This window comes from Rhinatrema bivittatum, chromosome 9 (assembly GCF_901001135.1).
Source record: "Rhinatrema bivittatum chromosome 9, aRhiBiv1.1, whole genome shotgun sequence".
Lineage (NCBI taxonomy): Eukaryota > Metazoa > Chordata > Amphibia > Gymnophiona > Rhinatrematidae > Rhinatrema > Rhinatrema bivittatum.
Genome location: NC_042623.1, coordinates 186,839,162 through 186,862,875, shown reverse-complemented (window position 1 = coordinate 186,862,875; position 23,714 = coordinate 186,839,162). Strand labels below are relative to the sequence as shown.

Below are 23,714 nucleotides of genomic sequence, written 5' to 3'. Positions count from 1 at the left end.
GATTAGAGAAGGATATTATAAATTATTAACCTTAAGGAGACTAAAACCTTTTCTGAATCCAGCTAATGTTGAAATTCACATGCAACCAAACCAAATATCTTTCAAGAAGGAGGTCAAAACATGGCTATTTAGGAAGGCCTATAATGATATCAAATGAAATTACCTACAAGTCTTATCCCAAACATTAATTTCCTCTGTTTTATAATGTTTCTCGTTACAGGAATTTATCCTAGGCTAATTGTGTGTACCTGTTTATCATTTGACATTGTCTTTTACTTATTTATTTTGAATCAATTTATCTTGAATTGTATTTAAGATTTTATTACGATGTAATTTTCTGTTTCTGTTGTTATCAGTGGCCAATCCAGGTTAGAAGTACCTGGCAAGTACCCAAATATTAAATAGATCCCATGGTATTAATGCCAGTAATAGCAGTGGCTATTTCCTAGTCAGCTTGATTAATAGCTGTTTATGAACTTCTCCTCCAGGAACTTATCCAAACCTTTTTTAAACCCAGCTACACTAACTGCCTTAACCAAATCCTCCAACAACAAATTCCAGCGCTTGATTGTGCACTGAGTGAGAAATAATGATTTGTTTTAAATGTGCTACTTGCTAACTTCATGGAGTGCCCCCTAGTCCTTCTATTATCTGAAAGGGATAACCAATTCTTATGTGTTCTAGTCCTCTCATGATTTTATAGACCTTTATCATATCCCCCCTCAGCCATCTCTTCTCCAAGCTGAAAAGTCCTAACCTCTTTAGTCTTTCCTCCTTGGTGAGTCGTTCATCTCCTTCATCTTTTTGGTTCCCCTTGTCTATACTTTCTCCAGTGCAACTATGTCTTTTTTTTTTTAGATGCGGTGACCAGAATTGAACACGGTACTCTAGGTGTGGTCTCACCATGGAGCGATACAGAGGCATTATGACATTCTCCATTTTATTCACCATTCACTTCATAATAATTCCTTACATTGTTTGCTTTTTTTGACTACCACCGTACAACAAGCTGACGATTTCAATATATTATGCACTATGACGTCTAGATCGTGTAACATCGTGTAACTACAGAATGGGTTATTTTTCCCTATATGTATCACCTTGCATTTGTCCACATTAATTTCATCTGCTATTTGGATGCCCAATTTTCCAGTCTCACAAGGTCCTCCTGCAACTTATCACAATCCGCTTGTGATTTAACTACTCTGAACAATTTTGTATCATCTGCAAATTTGATCACCTTGCTCGTCGTTTTCCTTTCCAGATCATTTATAAATATATTAAAAAGCACCGGTCCAAGTTCAAATCCCTGAGGCACTCCACTGTTTACCCTTTTCCACTGAGTAAACTGACCAATGACTGCAGGCTACACAGTCTGTTGCTTTTATGTTCTCCCAGGCTCTGCTCTGCCTACCTAGTCCAGGGGAGAGGTGACCAGAAGTGACCCATTCTGTTCCCTGGGCTTATACAAAGAGAAAATTAAGCCCTGGCCAAGACTGGGGAGAACCACTAACCCAAAGTAGCACAGCTCCATATAGAATCCTGCTTTGCCTTGTGGAGTCAGTGCAGCCAGGGCTGGTGCAAGGGTATTAGGTGTCATGGATGAACCTTATAGCCTTGCACACACTCCTGGCCCCACCCTTCCCACAAATAATTGAAAAATATGCAATTATAGCAACAGATGTTACACGAAAAAGAATATTCAGTGTTCTAAGGTAAAAATATCACTTACAGCATGTATATTGTTTACATGCACTGCTGTGGTACCAGCCAGAAAACTCTTCACAAAAAGACACTTGCAGTCATATGTTATTAGGTATATTGTAAAGCATGTTAGCCCTCAGAAAGCTTTAAGTAAATTGAATTACAATATAGTAAATCTCCTATATGAAAACAGCACTAACTGCCAGCACTTAAACAGCAACAACCCAACCTATGAAAAGGCAACATTGCAAATATTACACTAGGCCCAAAAAAAAAACAATGCACCTGATATTAGGATAATAGAACAAGCCAAGCTGTTATAGATCCCTACATGCTAGCAGAATACCTCACCTGAGTCATGCAGAACACACAGACCCCCACCAAATACAGAATAAAGAGACAAAAAATTATAACTAGAAACATGCAGACAAAAACTTAATTTGAAACCATAACAAGACAGACTTTATATGCAGTGAAACGATGGAAAAACAAAAACATCTCCATTTCTCATTAAACATCAAACAATAAATCAAGATATATAAACCAATCATAATTGTAAAACCATATTCATAAAAAGAATATTTCAAAGCAGCTGATGAATAGAACATCCAATGATTACAAACATATAACTTTTTAAAAATTTTCCAAACATCAATAAAATATTTCAAAACAGCAGATACACCAAATAACACCCAGTAAGTAAAATTAAGACTAAAAAAAATCCCCTGGTCTCCATACCTGAGATCTTTAGATTCCAGTCGCCCTGAGATTACCATAGATTAATCCGAGATTAGGAGGTATGCACAAACTTTCTCCTCTCTCTCAAATATACACACTTTCTAACATAAATGTTCACCCTTGCACAGACTCTGGCTCATACATGTTCACTGACTCACTCTTGCTCACACACAAGCTCCCTGGCTCATTCACTCTAACTACTCATACTCTGTAAACCAGAGCAAGCCTGAATGTATTATGCAGTGCAACAATGGATAAACAGAAATATCATTCCTCATAAAACTTCAAGCAATAAAGTCAAGAAAAATAAAACATCATTCATAATATTAAAACCATGTTTATAAAAAGAATAAATTCAGTAACAGCCAACGAACATCAGAAATTAAAATGACTCATATTTTTTTCTGATATTTCCCAAACACTAAATATTTCAAACAGCAGACACATGAAATAACAACCCAAAATTTTATAATAGGATTAAAAATCTCCAACTCTCCATACCTGGGATCTTTTGATTTCCAGTCACCCACAGGTTGTTGTGGATTTGGGAAAGAGGGCTCATAATCTTTATCATCTTTCTCTCCCCCTCACACACTCACATACTGTCACATACACAAGCTCTCTCACACTCACATATAAACTGTCACATACACAGGCTCTTTTACTCTCACAGACACATGCATGTTGTCTTACTCTCTCATACATGCGCAGTCTCTCACACATACGCAGGCTGTCTTGCTGTCATACATATGCAGCCTCTCACATACGCAGGCTCTCTTGCTGTCTCATACACGTGCAGACTTTCACACAAACACGCAGGCTCTGTCGCTGTCATACACAAGCAGGCTCTGACGTACACATGCAGGCTCTCACATGCACACAGGCAGACTCTCTCATTCTTTTGTATACATGCAGGCCGTCACACACACACCTGCGGGCTTTCCCATACATACACACAGGCTCTCTCTCACACATACACACACAGTCTATCTCTCACACATACACAGGCATACTCACAGCTTTCAGGCCTTCCCCTTTCCTCTGGACCTTGGCTTTGGCCGCTCTTGGATGGCAGCGCTGCTCCTCACTGCCGGAAGGGAGATAGAAGGAGGCCAGGAGCCACTGTGCGGCTCCTGCAAGGTGGTGGGCGGGAAGGGCGGTGCGGCCTTGCAGGATAGGTCTGCCACAGTCCCACAGTCTCTACCGTGGCCGTGCAGGTTTCTTTTCAGGCCGCAGCATCCGCTCTTCTTTTCTTTGTTGGGAAAAATATGTGATGGGAGCGACCGGCCCCCTGGAAAAGCCTGATCTCCCGAAAGGACAATCCACCCCAGCCTTCGATTCCCTCCATCAACGGCAAACTGTGTGACGATGGATTTCATCTGCTCACAGCTAAGTTTACTTGACTGTATTTTTCTGTTTGGAAGTTTTTGTGCGACATGTGTTGTCCTGGCCATGAAACCTCGAACTGGCTGCAGAGCGTACTTTGATGCTGCTGGGGTGTGATGGTCTGGTAGACTCCTCTGAAGCCATACATAAGGACACATACTGGGTCAGAGTGAGCGTCCATCAAGTCCAATATCCTGTTTCCAATAGTGGCCAGTCCAGGTCACAAGTACTTGGCAAACTATTGGCTACTCTTGTGCAGTGATAAGTAGTCAGTGGCTATTCTCCAAGTCCACTTGGTTAATAACAGTTTATGGACTTCTCTAGGAACTTGTCCAACCCTTTTTTAAACCCAGCTATACTAATTGCCTTAACCACATCCTCTGGTAATGAATTGCAGAGTTTAATTGTGCATTGAGTGAAAAAGAATTTTCTGTGATTTGTTTTAAATGCATGACTTCATGGAGTGTCCCCTCACATCTATAGTCCAGGCACAATTAACTATGGGAGCTTTATTTTTATTTTTTTTTAATTTTTATAGACCTCACAACTCGGCCAAAGCCACCAAGAGGATGTACAGGAAATACGTACATAACATTAAAAATACAGAACATACATCCATAGCAAGACTTTATGAAAAAACAAACAAGACCCAAATGTATCTTTCATATGTACTTGGGAATATTGGCTTTCTTGCTTTCAGCTGCTGATTCTTGTTGGTAGAAGCATTCTGGGTACATGGCAATGAAACTGTAGAACGATCAGCCCAAGCCTGTGGCTGGTGCCTCTTAATCTCTCACATTTTTCTCATATTATTGATGCTTAAGCGGAAAAACTGAGTGGCTCCGATGTGCAAGCTGTCAAACACAGCGTGCGTGTTACAGGAAAATGAAAAACAAAACTGCTGATTGCATTAACCCTTTGATCCCACGCACGCATGTTCTTTTCTCTCCATCAGTGAGAGTGTGCTGCTGTGCACAGCTCACAAGAAGCGGCCACAAGCGCACGCCGATCTCCTGCTTCAGATCCCCTTATGACTGTACCAGTAATAGTAATATGTACCAGCATATGAAGCTACTATTTCTGGAACCAATCCAGTGGCAGTTCTGTGTGGAGCAGCAAGGGAGATCTGGCTTTTTGCTCATCCAGCTGTGGAGACAAAGCTCCTGCCCCCACCTACCAATGGCCAGGAAATCCCATTTATTGAGCAACAGTAACATCCAGGGCTGAGATTTAGGGTGCACATGGACCATGGGCCCTCTTGGCAGCTGGAAAAGTTGCAGATAAGAGTATTAAGTGCTTGACTTCTCGTTTGACTTAGCAGTTTCCTCCTGCACCATTTCGGCTTCCAGCTCAGTCAGAGCCAGGACTGAGATCTGACATCATAAAATTTCATTCACAACTTTGCAAGGGATTTTTTTTTCTCCCGTTAAATATCCAACCTCACTGCAGCAACAATTCTTGGCAGAGGCCCATGCACCGGGACTCCTTCTGGAACCCCCACATTCACGGGTCCCAAATCTGAGCATTAGGTGTCACCTTTGCATGACTATGACACCCCGTACCCAGGGGCACACCAGGCCGGCCCAAATGTGACTATGAAAATTGACAAAATAATGTTGATAGTAACCACTCAGCCCTTAATTCTGCACACTGATTGACTTCTCCTAATGACGAAAAGGTAAAAGGGTTGATCAGGTAGGAAAAGGAAATATCGGAAAAACTGAAAGAATTCTGCTGATTCTGAGCAATGAAAGCAAACCTCTGTGACAATGAAAGATATAATACATCAAATTGACAAAATGAAGAGTAACAAATCACCAGGACTGGATGGCATCCATCCAAGAGTCCTGAAAAACCACAAACATGACTTTACAAATCTGCTACTAGAAATATGTAACCTGTCATTTAAAGCAGCCACATAGGAGGGTGGCCAGTATAATGCCGATGTTTATACAAGGCTCCAGGATTATCTGAGAAACTATAAACTGCTGGGCCTGACATCAGTGCCAGGCAAAATGAGTCTTAAAAACACAGCTACTGGCCATATACCTAGACGTGGCTTAATAGGGAAGAATCACATGGTTTTAGCAAAGGGAAGTTTTGACTTACAAATCTAAGATTTTTTTGAAGGTGTGAATAAATACATAAAAGTGAGCCTTACTCTCCTTTTGCCTTGTCTCTATAAAAGGCTGTGATTTATAACAGTACAATTATTTTATTGCAACAGGTGCTTTTCAACATCCACTTCCTGTTTCCTCTTCACGGTTAAAGGCTTTAATTAGTAACTTTCACTCACAAACACCCCCTGAAATGCCAGCATTTTGGGCTGCAGCCAGAAACGTTGAAAATAATGACGCTGTAACCCCACCAGCATGGACATGGTGTTTGGCTCAGCGCCTTCAGGACTGCTCTTTGACTAGACAGATAAGGGGTTATAAAGAAAAGAAACCCTTTTTTTACACACGGGGCAGTTAACTTTCATTCCGGCGCGCGTGCGCACACAGTTTTATATGGACGCACCCATGTACGCACGAATGCCGCGTCTCTACCATGTAAATACTTATGTGCACATTTTAGGTTAACGGCCACCGCCCATTTCTCGCCCAGACTCTCCCCATGCCCTGCCCCTTTTCTGGATTTGTGCCTGCACTGGGGTACACGTGAGCTCGGCCGCTTTTTTTTTTTTTTAATCCACGCGGCGCGCGCTGGCCGGACATACGTGTAATCTCCTGGTTTTGGCACGCTTGGGCCTTTTAAAGTCTACCCCTTAGCCCCCCCCCCCCCCTCCCTAGGCAGCCTGGAGCCCTCGTGCTGTGTTTCCATCACGCAGACACCAGAACTGCCCGGGTTAGGGAGGTGGGAGATGTGTTGTGGGCCACTCCTGGAGCTGCCATCTCCTGGGTTCCTGCCTGCATCTGTGATGACGACTGGATGGGGATTATTTTTGCTTATCCATTCTAACTACTAAGATCTGCTAGAATGTAAGAAAAAACAGGTGCAAAGCATTTAACAGTTCCATTTACACTTTTATTTTAAAATAATAATTACGTTTATACAGTACAATTTAATTTATGACAGGTAGTTTGGACAATTTTACAGAACAGAGTACAGGAGTAAGAAGGAGGCAAGTGTCACAGGCCTTATTAATTGGCATTCCACAAATTTAAAAAGGTCAAAAGCAGAATAGTCATCTCCCAAAATGGCTAAATGGTGCTGTGAAAGAGGCTACTAAAGCCCAAAAGGCATCTTTTAATACATGGAAAGCAAGAGCGAACGAGGAAAGTAGGAAGGCGCATGAGCAATGGCGAGTTAGATGTGCAGCACGAGTACAAAAGCCAAGGCGGAACTTGACGACAGACGTGTCACGGGAGTAAAAACTAATTTAAAAAAAAAAAAAAAAAGGAAACCTGCCAGGGAATCAGATGGGCCGATAGATGACCAGAGGGTAAAAGGGGCACTGAGGGAGAGGATAAGACCCTAGCAGAAAAAATAAATTGAATTCTTTGCTTCAGACCTTATTGCGGAGGGTGTTGAGGACATCCCCACACCAGAACCATTCCTTGTAGGTGATGATTTAGAAGAAGTGAAACAAATCAATGTCAATTTTGAAGAGGTGCTAGAGCAAGCTGAGAAACTAAATAGTAACAAATCACCGGGTCCTGAAGATATTTACCCAAGGGTTCTAAAGGTCCTCAGTTATGGAACTAGAGATCTACTATTGGCAATCTGTGATTTACCGTGGCAATCTACCTCTGTACCTGGAGGATAGCCAATGTAATGCCAATTTTCAAAAAAAGGCTCTGGGGTGACCCGAGTAATTACAGACTGGTGAGCCCAACGTGAGTACCAGGTAACACGGTTTAAGTTATTACTAAACATATGGATAAACAGGGTTTAATGGTGAGGGGCTAGCATGGATTTAGAAAGGGAGATTGTGCCTTGCTAACTTATTCGACTATTTTGAGGGTATGAATAAGTATGTGGACAAGGGTGTGCCAGATGACATACTGTAGTTGGATTTTCAGAAGGCGTTTCATAAAGTCCCTTGAAAGATTCCTCAGGAACATAAAAAGTCAAGGAATCGGAGGCGAGATCTTGCTGTGGATAGGTAACTGATTAAAAGACAGGAAACAAAGAATAGGACTGAAAGGTCAGTCTTCCCAGTGGAAAGAGGTAAAGAGTGGAGTGCCTCAGGGATCTGGACTGGGATTGATGTTGTTTAACTTATTTATTAATGATCCAGAAAAGGAAGCAAGGAGTGCGGTGATTAGGTCTGCAGACGACTCACAAATATTCAAAGTGGTTACTTGAATCTGCTAAAGCAGACTGTGAGGAACTGCAGAAGGAACCGTGCCAGACTCGAGAACTGGGCATCTACATGGGCACTTCCTGAAGAACCGGACTGGCCATGGTCTGACCCAGCATGGCACTTCTTATGTTCCTACTGTCCTAAAATAAGAACCGGAGGCCGCCTTCTGTCTGTTGATTAGGTTCAGCCGTAACCATGATCATTGGCTTTTCTGCTCGGTCCCATGCCGACAGCCTCTTCAAAAGCTGCAGAACAAGCAACCAGGGCTGAACAATTCCTCCTGACCTTTCCTGCACCGACTCCTACCCCATGAGCCAAAAATGCAGGGAATACAATTATAAAGCAACAATTCTTCACCCTGGAGCTGGCAGACCTCCACAGTTCACTAAGACTTGCTTCCATTTGGCACCAAGGACAAAACTCCTTAACAAATTCTGGTTCCAGGGCTTCTGATCCTCAGTCTTTATAAACAGCAAATTTAGGGGGTTCTTTTTTTAGGGAATTAGGTCTATTTGGCGGGTGCTAAAAATAAGGGTTAATTGGTGTTTCCTCCATACATAAAAGCTACAATTTTAGCAACAATTTTAGGGTGATCCAATGTAATAAGCTGCAAATACATTTATTTAAAAAAAATTGTAGATCATTTTAATATTTAAAAGTTAAAATTGCAAAAGGGACCTTCACAGGCCCGGTTAGAACTATTTGCACTTGACACAGGTAAAACCTGCAAACTTGTATTTTTTTTTCCTTTTTATTTTTTCAACCACCAAATCTTTGGGCCGGAGAGGATGGTCGTCTGGACTTTTGCAGCCTAGGGGATTAATCTTTTGCTAGACACAAACAGAAGGTTTTTACCAGAGTCGGGCACAAAACGTCCCTGCCTTACTTGCGTCTCTCAAGTGTAAATGAGTCGTACAACGCAAGCGGCCTGTGTTTGTATACAGAGGGGAGGGGGGTTCAACCGTGAGCGTGAAGCTTAAGACACCGGTATCAGTGGGACCCCCGAAATATCAGTGCTGGCCTGGATAGGCAATGCCACCCGGTTTAAAATACAAAGAGACAGTCCTAGTGGGAGTGGAAGCCACAGAGGGAGAGGAGCCGGGGGTAGGCAGGAGAGGTCCTTCTCCGCCGCTCGCATGACCCCTGTTAGAAAGGGGGCATGAGTAGGAGGGCAAGTGCTGTTGGAAATGACCACACTCATCTTCCTTCATCACATAAGGTCCCGTGAGGGGAAGGTGGGGGCAAGGACGCTGCTGTGCCGCGTGGCACATCCGTACACTGCAACCCTATCGCCTGCTGCGGCTGCCTGTGGGAAGCGGCGTCCGGCAGCCACGCCAGCTTCTCTGGAGGGGGGGGGGGCTCTGTAGGGATGTGGTTGCTCGACAGGGCCTCATTAGCACCAGGAATGACGCTTCTTTAGATTCTGGCACAGGCGCGTTTTGCTAATCTCGGAACGTGGATTTACGTGCGAGCGCTGTGTCTCCTTTTTTTTCCCAAACCAGCATCGGGCCCTGGTGACCGCCCGCACCTCCCATCCTCCACGCCTTCCTTTTCAGCGGGTCCCCGTAAGAGTGAAAAAAGCTGCGCCCGGCGCAAAAAAAAAGATTTGTCACGTAAACGAGTTCTGAATGCGCAGCTCTGAGAGCCGAGAGAAGGGCCCTTGGGACTACTCGGCAGCTGAGAAGTCTTTGAAAAACTCTCTCTCCAGCATAAACTCTTACACATACCCCAAGCCGCCTCTCCCCCCCCCCAGGGAGCTTTCTGGCAGGAGGAGAGCCGCTCTAAAGTGTATCGGCTATTAGCGTGCTCCCCCGATACTAACTCCAGTACATACACACGTTCCAATTCCCCTCCGGGGGGGGGGGGTGGGGGCAGCTTAAGGGGTCAAATAGGAAACCTGGAGGAACAAACAGGCCGGGAACAGCGTGCGCTGGGGGGGGGGGGGACACGAGAAGAAAGGCCCGTGGGATGGATCCTTTACGCGGGCTCTTGCCTCCTCTTTTTCTTCTTCTTGGCGGGCGGTGCTTGGGGGAAGACGATGGTCGCGTACTCCACGTTATCGGTCGGAGGGGGCATCTTGGTGCTGCCGTCGTTCCGAAACTCCAGGACACCGTAGTCTACAGAATACACGGAAGGGGCCCGGGGCTCCATGTCCTGAAAGCAGCAGAGAGAAACCTCTTTAGTTTACAGCTCAGTCCCTCGGCCTTACAGCAGCAGCAGCATGCGACCTAGACCGGGCTTGAATATCAGCGGCCCGAAAGGCCCAGCGGATACAAAGGAGGAATACATATGGCAGGGAGAATTCATGTCCACTAGAGGTAGGCAAAGGCTCTTCCACATTTTTTTTGCTTTAAATAAATAGACAACTGAACTTTTAAAACCGAAGAAATAAAATGAAAGGAAACCCCCCCCCCCAAATAAAATGTTGGGTCCTGTCGGAGAAAGAAAACGAAACGCTGCCAGGCCTCCATTCCGACTTCCCCTACCCCCGTCAAAAACTCTTTTACAATATTTTTCTTTCTTTCCCGGGGACAGGAGCAATCCATTCCCCTGCCCATCGGTAGGGATTGCGGTGACTTTCTGCGTTGAGATATAATCCTCCACAGTGTCTAATCTTGGAGTAGGCAACGCCAGTCCTGACATGTCACAATCAGGTCTGGTTTTCAGGAGATCCACAGCGAATAAGCATGAAATATATTTGCCTGCAATGGAGACCGTTAATGCAAATGTACCTCCTGCCTATTCACTGTGGATCTCCTGAAACACAAAGCGGACCTGGAGTTGCCTACTCCTAGTCTAATCAGTCTCCAGTTCTTGCTCTTTGAGAAATATTCACACCGTCTGCACTGGGACAAAGACCAAACGTAATTTTCACCTGCAGGCCTTGCCCTAATTGTCAAAAGAAAAGTCCACATGCACTTGCCGAGGGTACAAAGTACATGTGGTCATTTGTGTTGGATTCATGATAGGGGAAAGTCATTCTCAACCAGATGGCAAGGGATCAATTCAGCTCTTGGCTTGGCAACCTGCTTTCCGAGGTCTCTCGTCCAGTCTCTTGCTGTTGGCCCTGGTAAGATTATCATCTCATTAATCATTTGTATGGTGCATACCAGATATACACAGCACTGTACAGAGACGCATGAGAGACTGGGACTTTCCTCTCAGTGTCATGTAGCCTGTGAATATAGGCTTTTATGACATTATGCCCATTTCCCTAGTAAAGTACGATTGCCAGCTACTACTGAAAATTCCCGAGTCGTCCCTACAGGAGCTGAACGTAATCCACTGAAAGGCGGAATGTAAAAGCAAAATAAATAAATAAAACAAATCATTTCTATTGCAAAGTAAGCTGGTGTAATCCCTCTTCCCTCCTCTCTCGCTGCCCCCCCCCCCCCCCCCCCAGGTGTGCGTACTCCCACAACTTGCCCCTGCTTTCTCTGTGGGTGGAATTTTGCTGGAAAGGTGCACGTGAAGATTAGAAAACGCTGTTGGCACATGGGACTTTCCTCCCCTCTCTCTAAACGTGTCCCCAGGAATGCCTCCTCTCAATGCCCCTAAAACTGCATAGGTTGTTCCATAACGTGCACGTGTTTGATAATAAAAGAAAAATAAGTCCCAAATCCGTCCTCCTCTCCACATTCCCCCCCCCCCCCCCCCGACTCCCGGAATGCCAATAACCAGTGTGCATAAAACTACACTCAAAATCGACTTATGTACATACTTCCATATGTGCTGAGCCCCGGGCTTTTTCACAACAGCCAGTTATATGGATAACACTGTGTTCTCTGTACATAAATCGTTTTGATAATCCATCCCCTCTGTCTATAAATCTATAAAACTGCTGAGCAGCGTGAAACCTGCTGGCATTCAAATAGCTGTGCAAACTCACTAAATATATACCACCTCGGATTGGTCCAAACTAGGTCACCTGACCATCCAGAGAAACAATTGTTATCATTACACGAAATCCTGATCAAAATTTTAAAAAGCGAAAAAGCTCCCATAAAAGTGAATCTCAGAATCTCAGAAGTATGAAGAACAGAAAAGGAAAACCCAAAGAAGCTGAGCAATCATCAACCATTCTCATTACATTAAACATAAGTCATTATTATTATTATTATTATTATTATTAATACACTAAATCCTGACTGGAGAATGGTTAGGAGAATAACTGCTAGAAGAAATGAGAGAATGAAAGAACCAAGGAGAGAGCAGGACACTTCACATGTGGTGACTCCTTTCATTAGGCCATCTAAGGATCGTCCAAAGACGAAACTGCACATGAGAGAGTTTGAGATCATGTCGGTCTCTTCTTCAAACATGGTATGTGTTACGATTCCTCCCGTAGCTGTGCCACAGGAGGCCTCTCACCTTCTCTGGAGGCTGCTCCGAAGCCGGGGTCTCGCCTGAGTAATCATCCGGATCTTGCTCCACAGCCTGGGAGGCCTTCGGTGTCAGCAGGGCCTACCTGAGGCCTGCTCCACTGCAGCCTGGATGCTCTGGTGTGGGCCACGCCCCTCTCCTAAGGGGCAGGCCCGTGGCTCCTCTCCACTCTGATAGGGCCAGAGAGGTGTGGTCCATCTGGACTCCTCCCAGGCAGTTGCCTGCTCCTGGGGTATAAAAGCTCTTCTCCAGCACTCATGCATTACCTTGCATTGGAGTTACTCATCTCTGGATGTCTCCTCTTCCAGCACTCTGTCAGGCCTTTGTTCTTTGTTCCAGCTTGGTGTCCGGTGTCTTGCACGTTCCTGTTGTTTCCTAATGTTTGTTCCTTTTGTTCATGTCCCAGTCCTCGCTCCTGACTGCTGGTGTGCAGTACCTCACTTCTGACTGCCGGTGTGCAGTACCTCGTCCCCTTCCTGTGCTGGTTCCGCTCCCGCAGATGTAGGACAGGGTGGTCCTTGACCAGACCAGTGGTACTGGCTGTGTAGGGCGCCCTAAGGGACCGTGCTAATGTCTGAACCTTCCAAGTTCCTACGTCTACAGTCTGTGGTTCCTGAGTCTTTGTCTTCTGTTACTGAACCTCCGTCTGCCAACGCCCTGAGTCCGGCCTGCTGCCTTTTGCCATCCCAGTGGCAGGTCCGAAAAGGCTGGGAACGGTCGGAGGACTGTTCATTACCAACATTCCATAGTTGGTTCCAGAGGCATGCAGGTCCGGCTGGGGGTCGGGCCGTCTCTCGCCACCCATGCTGTCACACGCTACACCTACCCTTGGCGCGGTCCTGATCCACCTGGGATTGTGCCAGGGGCCCAAGGGCACACTCCCTCTAAGGGGGATCGCTCTCCCAGCGCTCCCCATAACAGTATGGAAAGCTCCTGGTCCAGACTGCCTTTGGATAATTTTTACATTGGTCTGATAAATGATGCCATGGCCCTCAGAGAGTCAGATTTTTTTCTCCAGGACCAGAACTCTGCCCTACAGAATATGGGACAGTTTTATTGACTATGAAGAGACAAGTGTACCATAGGAGGTCGTTTTCAAAGACTTAGGTTTAATGCGCTTAAAAATGGGGTTCCCACGTGCACTCGCCTGCATAGCGTGCATCTTTAATTTTCAGCTGGGACAACTATTATCCATACTTCTGCATGACACATAACTTAGTGCGCATAGTAAAGGGGCATTTCAGGGGCATGATGGTGCACGATACGCAACTATGTATTTTCAGTGCACTGTATTGGCTAATGCCATCATCAGACAGTTCACCACCTATGTAAGCACATATGACAAAAACCACTTTCTCCTTTGTGATCTGGGGGTCAGTTTTGTGGTAGATTAGTAGTACTTTTGCTGGTTTGATTCTTTTTACTGATTTGGTGCTTTGTCTTTCACCCCAATGAGTTGTCTCATCTGTGAGACATGGAGAGGAGGCAGTCCCTGCAGAGGAAAAGTAGATACCCTCCCAGAAGCGTCTACAGGCCCAGAATAAGGGTTTTGGGAGTTTCTGAGGAACAAGTCTTCACCAGATTTAGATCTGACAAACTATTGTACATCTCTGCCAGGAGTTAAAAGGGGATTTAGAGAGTCTAACCCAGAGATGCCATGAAAGCACAGACTGTAGTCACATTGCAGGTTGGCACAAGGGCAATAGATTGTACTCACATGCGGGCCGATACAGTAAAGTCCGCGGGAGAGTGGGCGCGTGCACAGGACACTCTCCTGTGCGCGTGATACACTATGCAAATTAGGTCCCACGGTAGAAACAGGTAAAAAGAGGCGCTAGGGACACTGGCGCGTCCCTAGCACCTCTTTAGGGACAGGAGCGGCGGCTGTCAGCGGGTTTGACAGCTGACGCTCAATTTTGCCAGCCACGGGTTCGGAAACCAGATGGCGGCAAAATTGAGCGTCCGGTTTTCATCCCGCGGGGCCTACTTTGAATTTTTTTTTCTTTTTTTTTTTTACTTTTTTTACCCTTCGGTATTAAGTCGGAGGGTGCACAGAAAAGCAGAAATTAGCGCCTACCTTTGGGTAGGCGCTAATTTCTTAAAATAAAATGTGCGGCTTGGCTGCACATTTTACTTACTGAATCGCGCGGGAATACCTAATAGGGCCATCAACATGCATTTGCATGTTGCGGGCACTATTAGGTTCGTGGGGGGTTGGATGCGCGTTTTCGACCTCTTACTGAATAAGGGGTAACGCTAGCACGCCAAAATGCGCGTCCAATCAAGGGTTAACAGTGCGCTCTGTCGGAACGCACTGTACTGTATCGGCCCGATTATAATCAGGCTGCCTGCCTCTACTGAAGGAGCTACAGGAACAGAAAGGCCTTCCACTCCCCCAATGACCTGCACTGCTATAAAGCTCATAACAGATGTTGTAGCACAGTATCCTGGCTCTTGCATGATTCTTTCATCCTCTCACAGTCAGAGCTAAATCCAGAGGGTGTAGTGATAGCAGAAGCTGCATCTGTTGGGGTGTGAGCAGGACTTGAACAGGTAAAAGCTATTATGTTAAGCTTGCAAAAGTATTGGCTTACTGAGGGGTAATTATTGGTTTGCTGGGGACAGTGTGTGTTTGCAAAAGAAAGTTTAAGGTTAATATAATAACAACTCAAAACTATCCCTTTTTATTTCCTGTGATTTTCAGTAATGGAAACCTGTATTTCTCACAATTCAATAACCAACACACAGCCAATGAAAAAAAAAAATCTTACCGAATGTTTGTTCTCACTTTGCAGTTTCTTGTTCTCTGTGAAGGCAACACACACTTGGTTATAAAGATAGGGGCTGGACTATGGCAATTACTGGAGACGTTATCTCCAGTACCACCCACCCAAGAGCTCAAAGCAGGTGCAAAGCTGTGAAGGAACCCAGCCAGAAGCGGGCCTGAAATATATCACAGCGAGGCAACTGGACCACGGTACATTTCAATTCCCATTCATCCTGTCTGCATTCTGGGTCCACTTCCAGAAATGCACAGCCGCTGTCTGGCAAACTTTGTGATCGTACGGAGTTATTCTGGCAAAGGAAAGGCCACAGGTATTATGATTAGGGCTGTCATTGTCCCACCCGCCACACATAGACATGGGTAGAAATAGGATAAGAGAAACAAACACACGGTTCTTCCATCAGTTCTTATGTGGATCCTTCGGATCTCACAGGAGTGAAAGGGTAATTGAACGGTTCCTTATTTACCGTGCCAGTTTAGTTATATTGTTCTATGCACCCCAGTTTAGTTCTATTGTTCTATGCACCAGTTTAGTTCTATTTTTATTTTATTTTAATTTAATTTATTTTATTTTAATTTAATTAATTTTATTTATTTTATTTATTTTAATTTAATTTAATTAATTAATTTATTTTATTTTATTTTTATTTTATTTTAATAGAACCAGTTTAGTTCTATTATTCTATGCACCCCCTGTTTCTATGTAAACCAGCATGATGTGACTTGTTCATGAATGCCGGTATATAAAAAACCTAAATAAATAAATAAAATAAATAAGCAGAGTTTTCTATTTTTATCCCCATGCATGACGTGTTAGCTGTGCCTTGTGTACAGATTGGCATCCCTTAAAATATGAGAACAATTATCTGCTTAGCTGCACCCCTCAATGCCTTCTTTCCTGTTCTTGACTGAACATGTAACCACCATGTGCTCTCTGCATGGCCCCAGAATACGCAAAATAGCATTTCAGACATTCTTAAGTGTCGAGTTGTACATTTTTTTTTCCTCTTCTGTGGTTTCATAGTTAGAAGAGTTTGCATGCTTTAGTCAGAACATGGACTGTGTCGAATCACAGAGCGCCCTGCGTGGGCTCTGGAATCTTATCTGCAATATTTCGTAGTGGAGATGCGGCTGAAAGTATTAGAGATTAAACTAATTAATGCAGTTGGAACTTGGAAACCAGACATGGTGCAAGCTTTTCCACATGGCTCTGTTACTATTGCTACTACTTAACACTACGTGACATGTGCGCACTGTACTAAAATCATGTAAGAGACAGTCCCTTCTAGGTAGAGCTTACACTCTAATCAAGACAAACAGTCAGGGTACAAGAGACTTTGGGAATTGCATTTATTAGGAAATGATTAAAATCAATGAGGCTGTAAACGGAACAATGAGGGATTAAGATTTAAAAGCAGCCTCAAAAAGATGGGTGTTTAAATGATATTTAAACATGGCGAGAGAGGGAGCCTGGTGCACCGGTTCAGGAAGCCTCTTCCAAGCACACAGTGCAATCAGGTGGAAAGCACAGAGTCGGGAATTGGCGGGAGAGGAGAAAGGCACAGGTAGGAGTGACTCGTCCGATGAGCGGAGTGCACGAGGAGGGGGTGTAGGGAGAGATGAGAGAGGAACTGCAGTGAAAACTCTTGTAGGTAAGAGAAGCTTGAATTATATGTGGGAATGGATAGAGAGGCAATGGTAGTGACTTAAGAAGAGGGGAGATATATGGGGTTAGTGACTTGGCTGAAAGAAAATCTGCACAGCTGAATAAGGACGGATTGCACTGGAGAGAGATGTCTCGCCGGGAGACCTGCGAGAAGCAGGTTGCAATAGTCTAAGCGGGAGGAGATGAGAGAGTGGATAGGGGTTCTGGTACTGTGTTCAGACAGGAAGGGATGGCTTTTGGTGGTGTTATAAAGAAAGAAACAGCACATTTTAGCAGTGTTTTGGATATGTGTAGAGATGGAAAGGAGCCGATGATGACTCAAGGTTATGGGCTGAAAGGACTAGGAGGATTACAGTGGTATTCACAGAAACAGAGGAGGGAGGGAAGAGGAGAAGTGGACTTGGAGTTAAGATAAGGCGTACTGTCTTGGTCATGTTCATTTTAAGGTGGAAGTGGGACATCCAGGCAAGCAGGCTGAGATCTGGGACCAGATTCCTGATGAAATCTCTGGTGGTAGAAAGGTAAATCATGAGATTTCCAGATTTACACTGCTCTGCTGGTATATAAGGCCTGGAGCCTGTGCTAGTCCAGTCCTGAGCCGAAATGGGAAATAAACTCTCAGTGGTATTAAACTGTGTAATGCTGTTTTACAATCTGAACAAGCGCCCACAGAAAAGTAGACCAAGTCTTCCAAACTCATTTCTGACATTATCCAAGACGCGTCTGAACTGGCAGGTCGCTAAGTGAAATGTGAATTATTGATTAACTACAATTGACATGACTGCATTTCAAATTACTGCCACTTGCAGTTGGAACACATATTTGAACTGACAGCCTTTTTCATTCCATTTTTATAGCTTTTTTTTAAAAAATATATTCAAATTATGCTTTTTCAAACATACTAATGTGATTGAATATGCAATTTCATATCACTGGAAAATTGTTTTCATAGATGGTGAGGTCATTCTTACAAAGTGTGGTTATTCATTTGTGAAAAGACTTACTTGGCATAGGTTTTTGTTGATCTGCCTTTGGTGGATTTTATTTATTAAATCCATTCTGGCTACGAGACAAACGCACCAGCCCTCGTGAATTCAAACTTGTCCCACCCTTCAAACGCAAAAATACTTTGCCGATCCTGAATGATGTTTTCCCCTTCCCCTCTGGTATTATGAACGCCTGTTTAATATCAGACTGTCCTGTAATGTAACGGTAATAGGAGAGTGCACGCGTTTGCTTCCATCTCCTGGCTCCATTAAATTCTTGGGCCAATTTGCTACCGACACCAGCTGGGAGGCCATCAGGAAAAGTGCAGAGAACACTGGGAGAGTGATTTCAAAAGAGTCTACGTAATTCTCATCCTATGCATGTGATTCTTCCATTCATCCAAAAATTTCGCGGAAGGGGCATTTTGAGAAACTCTTAAGTGAGAAGGACAAGATACACAAAATGAGAATTGTGTAGACATTTTGAGCCCCCTATAATCACACAGACTGCATTTTTCTGACAATTTTTTGGTGCTCTCTGGGACAAGTTCCTTCTCTTTCCCCTTTCTTTAACTTTTTGAAGAATATTAGAAACCATGGCCAGATACATACCTTCAGCCTTGCGCAGGAGGAGAAAAAGAACGTATCCAAGGAGCAGGAGCAGCATGATTGCAATGACTGACGATATCACACTGATTGGTACATTGACGTTACTGGTGTGTGGGGTAACAGTGGATAACATTTCAACTTTGTCTAAAATATGAATACATCAAGGAATCAAGATTAGTAATGGCAGCCATGCATTATTTCTATATTATATACGTTTGATATTCCACCTTTTTTATGGTAAGGCACAAGACAGAAAGCAAGATACATTGAGCACCCAACTGGATGATGTATGCATACAGCTATGAGGTAGATTGGGAGCAAGCTACATTGAATGCATGAATAATGTATACACACAAATAAGATGCAAGTTAAGCATCCGACGCAAGATAAATTAAATATTACTGGGGAGAAACAACCAGGTAATAGGCGAGCCTATGAAAAGGAATTTGTGGTCAGTGGTTCAGGTATACATGGTAGTAGTCGAGTCTCTGCTGAGGAGGAAGGCGTGGCTGAATAGCCAGGTTTTGATTTTTTTTGTAGATGTTACTGGTGTAACAAGTTGTTTTTGTAGATGTTACTGGTGGTAACAAGTTTTCAAGTGGTTTCAAATTTTGGGGACAAAGAAGGTGAATGAGCAAAGTTCATGCATGATAGTCTAACTAATGCCAATAGTGAGGGGGACTGAAGCTTCCACAAGAGGGTCTGGCTGCGCAGCAATTGGGGAAGACACTCAGGAGCCAGTTGGTTCAAGCATTTGAAGAGAACCTGTAATGTTTTGAATTTTACTCTACTCTGAACTGGGAGCCAGTATAATTCCTAAAAAAATTGGGGTCACCTGGATTTGACCTCTTCCAATAATCTTGCTGCCCTGTAAAAGCTGGAGGTATTTTGAGAAGTTATGAAATAAGGAATTGAAGTAGTCTCTGTGGGTGGTGAACTGTAAGTATATAGTGATAGCTAAATCATGTTTATTGAGGTCATTGCGTAGATGATGAATCTGACACAGATATATAAAGGAAGTCTTTATCATGATTAAGACGTGGATTTCCATCTTGAGATGATGGTCAAGCTGCACTCCCAGACTGTGCATGGAATCTTTGAGTTGTAAATGGGTTTCAAGTAATACAAGTAAAGTTGATAGGAATCATCCTTTTTGGCTTAACCACAGGAGTTCTGTTTTGAAGCAGTTTAGTCTGAGTGTGTATTTCTCAAGCTATAGAGTCATCACTTTGAGACAATCATTGAGATATGCAATGGCTGATGTCATCAACAAATACGTGACTTTCAGTGTTGAAAGAATGGATGATGTCACAGATTGGACAAATGTAGGTGTTGAAGAGGATTGTGGAGAACACAGAGCCCTGGGGGATTCCACAGGTGAGAGCCCTTGTGGTGGAGAATTTGTTGGCCCAAGAGACCAACTGTAATTGGTCATTGTATATGATTACTTTATAAGATCATTGGATTCTTATAGAGTTTCACCTACTAAGGTCAAAGCATTTCCATACAACTTCTACCTGCAATATTAGCTAATTATAATTTATGCACTTGAACAGCTGGTACTTAAATACTTCTATTGATGATGCCTCTATTATATCTGAACATTGATAACTTCAGAGCTTTAAGTAGTCAACTAGGTTTAATAATAAACAACATTTTTTTCTTATCTTGAATGAATAAATATCCTTTGATTTTAGGGGTAAATATTTTGAAAGGGTAACCTAGGTTGGATTGGGTCCAAACTCTACCAAGCTGAGGGTGTGATGGTTTGATTCTGCTCAGATCATCCAAGCTGGAGTGTGAGCCCTTCAGTTGTGCTGGGATTGGTGCTGCCCAGCTAGCGAACCAGCTGGGCCCCCACCAAAAAGGAGGCAGACTCACTGGAACTGGGACAGAAGCTAGGCTTCACCTGCACCAGCCTCTTCCCCCACAGTTTAAGCCCTTGAGTTCTGAGGCTAGCAGCCAGGGTCCCGAGGAACGCGGACAGGCGGAGTTAATAACCAAGTCAAGGTCAGGGTAGGCAGAGATCGGACAGTGTGGTATCCAGCCAATAGGTCAGGGCAGGCAGAGATTTGGCAAAGTCAATATCCAGGCAAGAGGTCAGGGCAGGCGGAGATCAGGCAGCATCAGTATTCCTCTTTTCCCCCTGCCATAAAAGCAGAGAGTAATAATTCCGCAATGTCGATCACAAAGATTTTAAATAGCACTGGTCCCAAAGCCGATCCTTGCGGCATTCCGCTTAACACCGTTCTCTCTTCAAGTAGGTTCCATTTACCATCACATGCTGTCTTCTATCTGTCAACCAGTTTGTAATCCAGGCCACCACCTTGGCGCTCTCCCAAGTTTCTCATTTTATTTACAAGCCTCCTATGCGGGAAACTGTGTCAAAAGCTTTACTGAATTTCAAGTAGATCACATTGAGGGCTCTTCAATCGAGCCAATTCTCTAGTCACCCAATCAAAAAGGTGAATCAGATCTGTCTGACAGGACCTTCCTCTGGTGAAGCCATGCTGCCTCTGGTCCAGCAATTCTTCTGACTGTAGATAGTTCACTATTCTTTCCTTCAGCAGCATCTCCATTATTATTTATTTATTTATTAATTTTTATATACCGATGTTTATGAGAACATGTCACATCAGTTTACACTTACAGGCAAATATTCATTTAAAAACATCTGCATTTCAAAAGTAAAAGAAAAAGATATAAATACATAGTTTCATAATAAATAAAGTAATAAAAATTTAAAAATAATTAAAACATAGAAATTAAAATTAAAAGTTTAAAGATTCAAAAGATTAAGAAAAGTAGTAAAATAAATAAATATTAAAAGGGTATAACATCAATAAAATTATTGGAAGGCCTGTTGGAATAGCCAAGTTTTTACACCCTTTTTAAATACTTTAATATCTGATTCCATCCGTAAATCTTGTGGCAGGGAGTTCCACAGTTGGGGCCTGACAATAGAAATCGCCCTTTCTCGTACATTATTGAGGTGTGCAATTTTAGGAGATGGAATAGGCAACATCCCAGTACCAGTTGATCTTGTGATTCTTGAGGGACTATGGAAATGTAAAGCTGAGGTTAGCCATTCAATATTTTCATTGTACAATGTTTTATGAATTAAAGATAAAACTTTGTGTTGGGCTCGATATTTGTCAGGCAACCAGTGAAGATCCTTCAGTATAGGAGTGATATGGTCGGATCTTCTAGTCCCAGTTAAAAGTCTGGCCACGGAATTTTGTAGTAATTGCAAAGGTCTTATAACATTAGCAGGTAGGCCCAAAAACATCAAATTACAGTAATCTAACTTAGATAAAACAAGGGCTTGCAAGACAGTTCTAAAGTCTTTTGGATATAAAAGGAGGCTTCAGTCTTTTTAGAACATTCAGTTTAAAGTATCCATCTTTGATTACGGAGTTTCATCTACTCCACCCCCCTTCCATTTGCTTTTTAACTAGCGATAGACATTCTCCAGGGTCTTCTTTAGTGAACACCAAACTGAAGTATTTGTTTAATATTTCTGCCATTCCTTTGTCTCTCTCCACACATTGATCCTTTTCACCTTTCCATTTCACTATACCACTTTGGACCTCTTCCTTTCTCTGATGTATCTGAAAAATGCTTTGTCACATCGCTTTACCTCTTTGGCAATCCTTTCTTCCACTTGACTTTTTGCTTTCTTGATTACTTTTTTCGTCTCCCTCAGTTTAACCAGATATTCTTCCTTGTGTTCCTCCCTTTGGGATCTTTTATATTTCATGAACACTGTTCTTTTTGCTTTTATTTTATCAGCCACCTCTTTTGAGAACCAGATAGGTTTCTTATTTCTCGTACTTTTCTTGATTTTTCTCACATATAGATTTGTTGCCTTTGCAATTGCTCTTTTTAGTTTGGCCCACTGTTGTTCCACCTCTCTTGTTTTCTCCCAGTCTTCTAGTTCTACCTCCAGGTACTTCCCCAGTTCAATAAAGTTCGTATTTTTGAAATGCAAAACTCAGGTCTTCGTTCAACATCTCTGTATCTTATTTGTGATGTCAAACCATATCGTTTGATGATCACTGGTGCTGAGGTGAGCACCCACCTGGACATTAGAGACATTATCCCCGTTAGTGAGCACTAGGTCGAGTATAGCTCCCTCCCTCGTGGGTTCCATTACCATTTGTTTGAACAGAGCCCTTTGCAGGGCATCCACTATCTCGCTACTACTGTTAGATTCTGCAGAAGGGATTCTCCAGTCTACATCCGGCAGATTAAAGTCTCCAACAATCATCACTTCTCCCCTTCTTACCCATCTTTTGGAAAAGCAACCTAAACCTGTGTGGCAACGCAGCGCCTTCGAGACATACCTGTTATTGAGAGATTCAAAAGATTGCTCTTGATTATACGATTCTGAGCCTTTGTATTTATCAGTTCACAGTAATAGCTCCCGCTGTCGTTCTGCCAGAGGTCTCTGATGCTCAGTTCCACGGCGTGAGTGGGTGCATTCCAGCGGATATCAAACCTCTGATCTTTGGCGCTGACATTTTGAAGAGAAAGCTGTACAATCTTCTCGGGCTTGCTGTGGTTGTGCACCTTGTGCCAGCTAATGAACACGTCAGCATAACTGTAGTTTACCATGGAGATATTGCAGTAGAACCTGACTGTCTCTCCTGGATGCTGCAGCAATTCTGGTGATGAATGTCTTAAAAGCAGTGTCTCATCTGCCAAAAAAAAGAGAGCATAAACGAACAGGTCATATTGATTTGGTAGCTCTTACCTTCACCCTGCCTAGACGCTGCCTCAAAGAATGTTACTGGATATCTGCGGTACCAAGGACAGAAGTGTCAGGAGATATTACTAACCCCACTCCAAGCTTGTGAGGCTGATTTAGCTAACATTTTGTACCAGGCCCACTTTGAGTAAACAATCAATAACAGCCTCCACCGGCACAGATCAAATTTTGCCTGGTTTTTCCCCCCCCTGCATTTGCGCTTACTTTGGAACGCAAGGCATTCCAGATATCAAACGTGCAGGAGATCACCTTAGAAAGAGGTGCAGTTTATGAGGTCATTTCCTGAAAGAAAATGTACTTCCAAAAGAACAAATCAAATACATAAAGAAATAAGAAGGAAATGTTTTTTTCACAAGGAGTGTCCTTCAGGTACCAGT

At 43.4% G+C, this 23,714-nt stretch overlaps 1 protein-coding gene across 2 annotated transcripts in view; it reads right to left on the bottom strand.

Annotated features, from left to right (window-relative positions):
* Positions 1–10,847: 10,847 nt before the first annotated feature.
* The window catches only part of LOC115099220 (programmed cell death protein 1-like), a 66,604-nt gene continuing 53,737 nt past the window's right edge, over positions 10,848–23,714 (bottom strand). For both annotated transcript variants that reach the window (XM_029616681.1, XM_029616680.1), the window contains exons 2-5: positions 22,913–23,266; positions 18,570–18,710; positions 15,292–15,326; positions 10,848–11,204 (exon numbers count right to left, since the gene is read on the bottom strand). In XM_029616681.1, the coding sequence (XP_029472541.1) occupies positions 11,139–11,204; positions 15,292–15,326; positions 18,570–18,710; positions 22,913–23,266 (596 nt within the window). In that variant the 3' untranslated portion in view covers positions 10,848–11,138. The remainder of the gene's footprint in view (positions 11,205–15,291; positions 15,327–18,569; positions 18,711–22,912; positions 23,267–23,714) is intronic.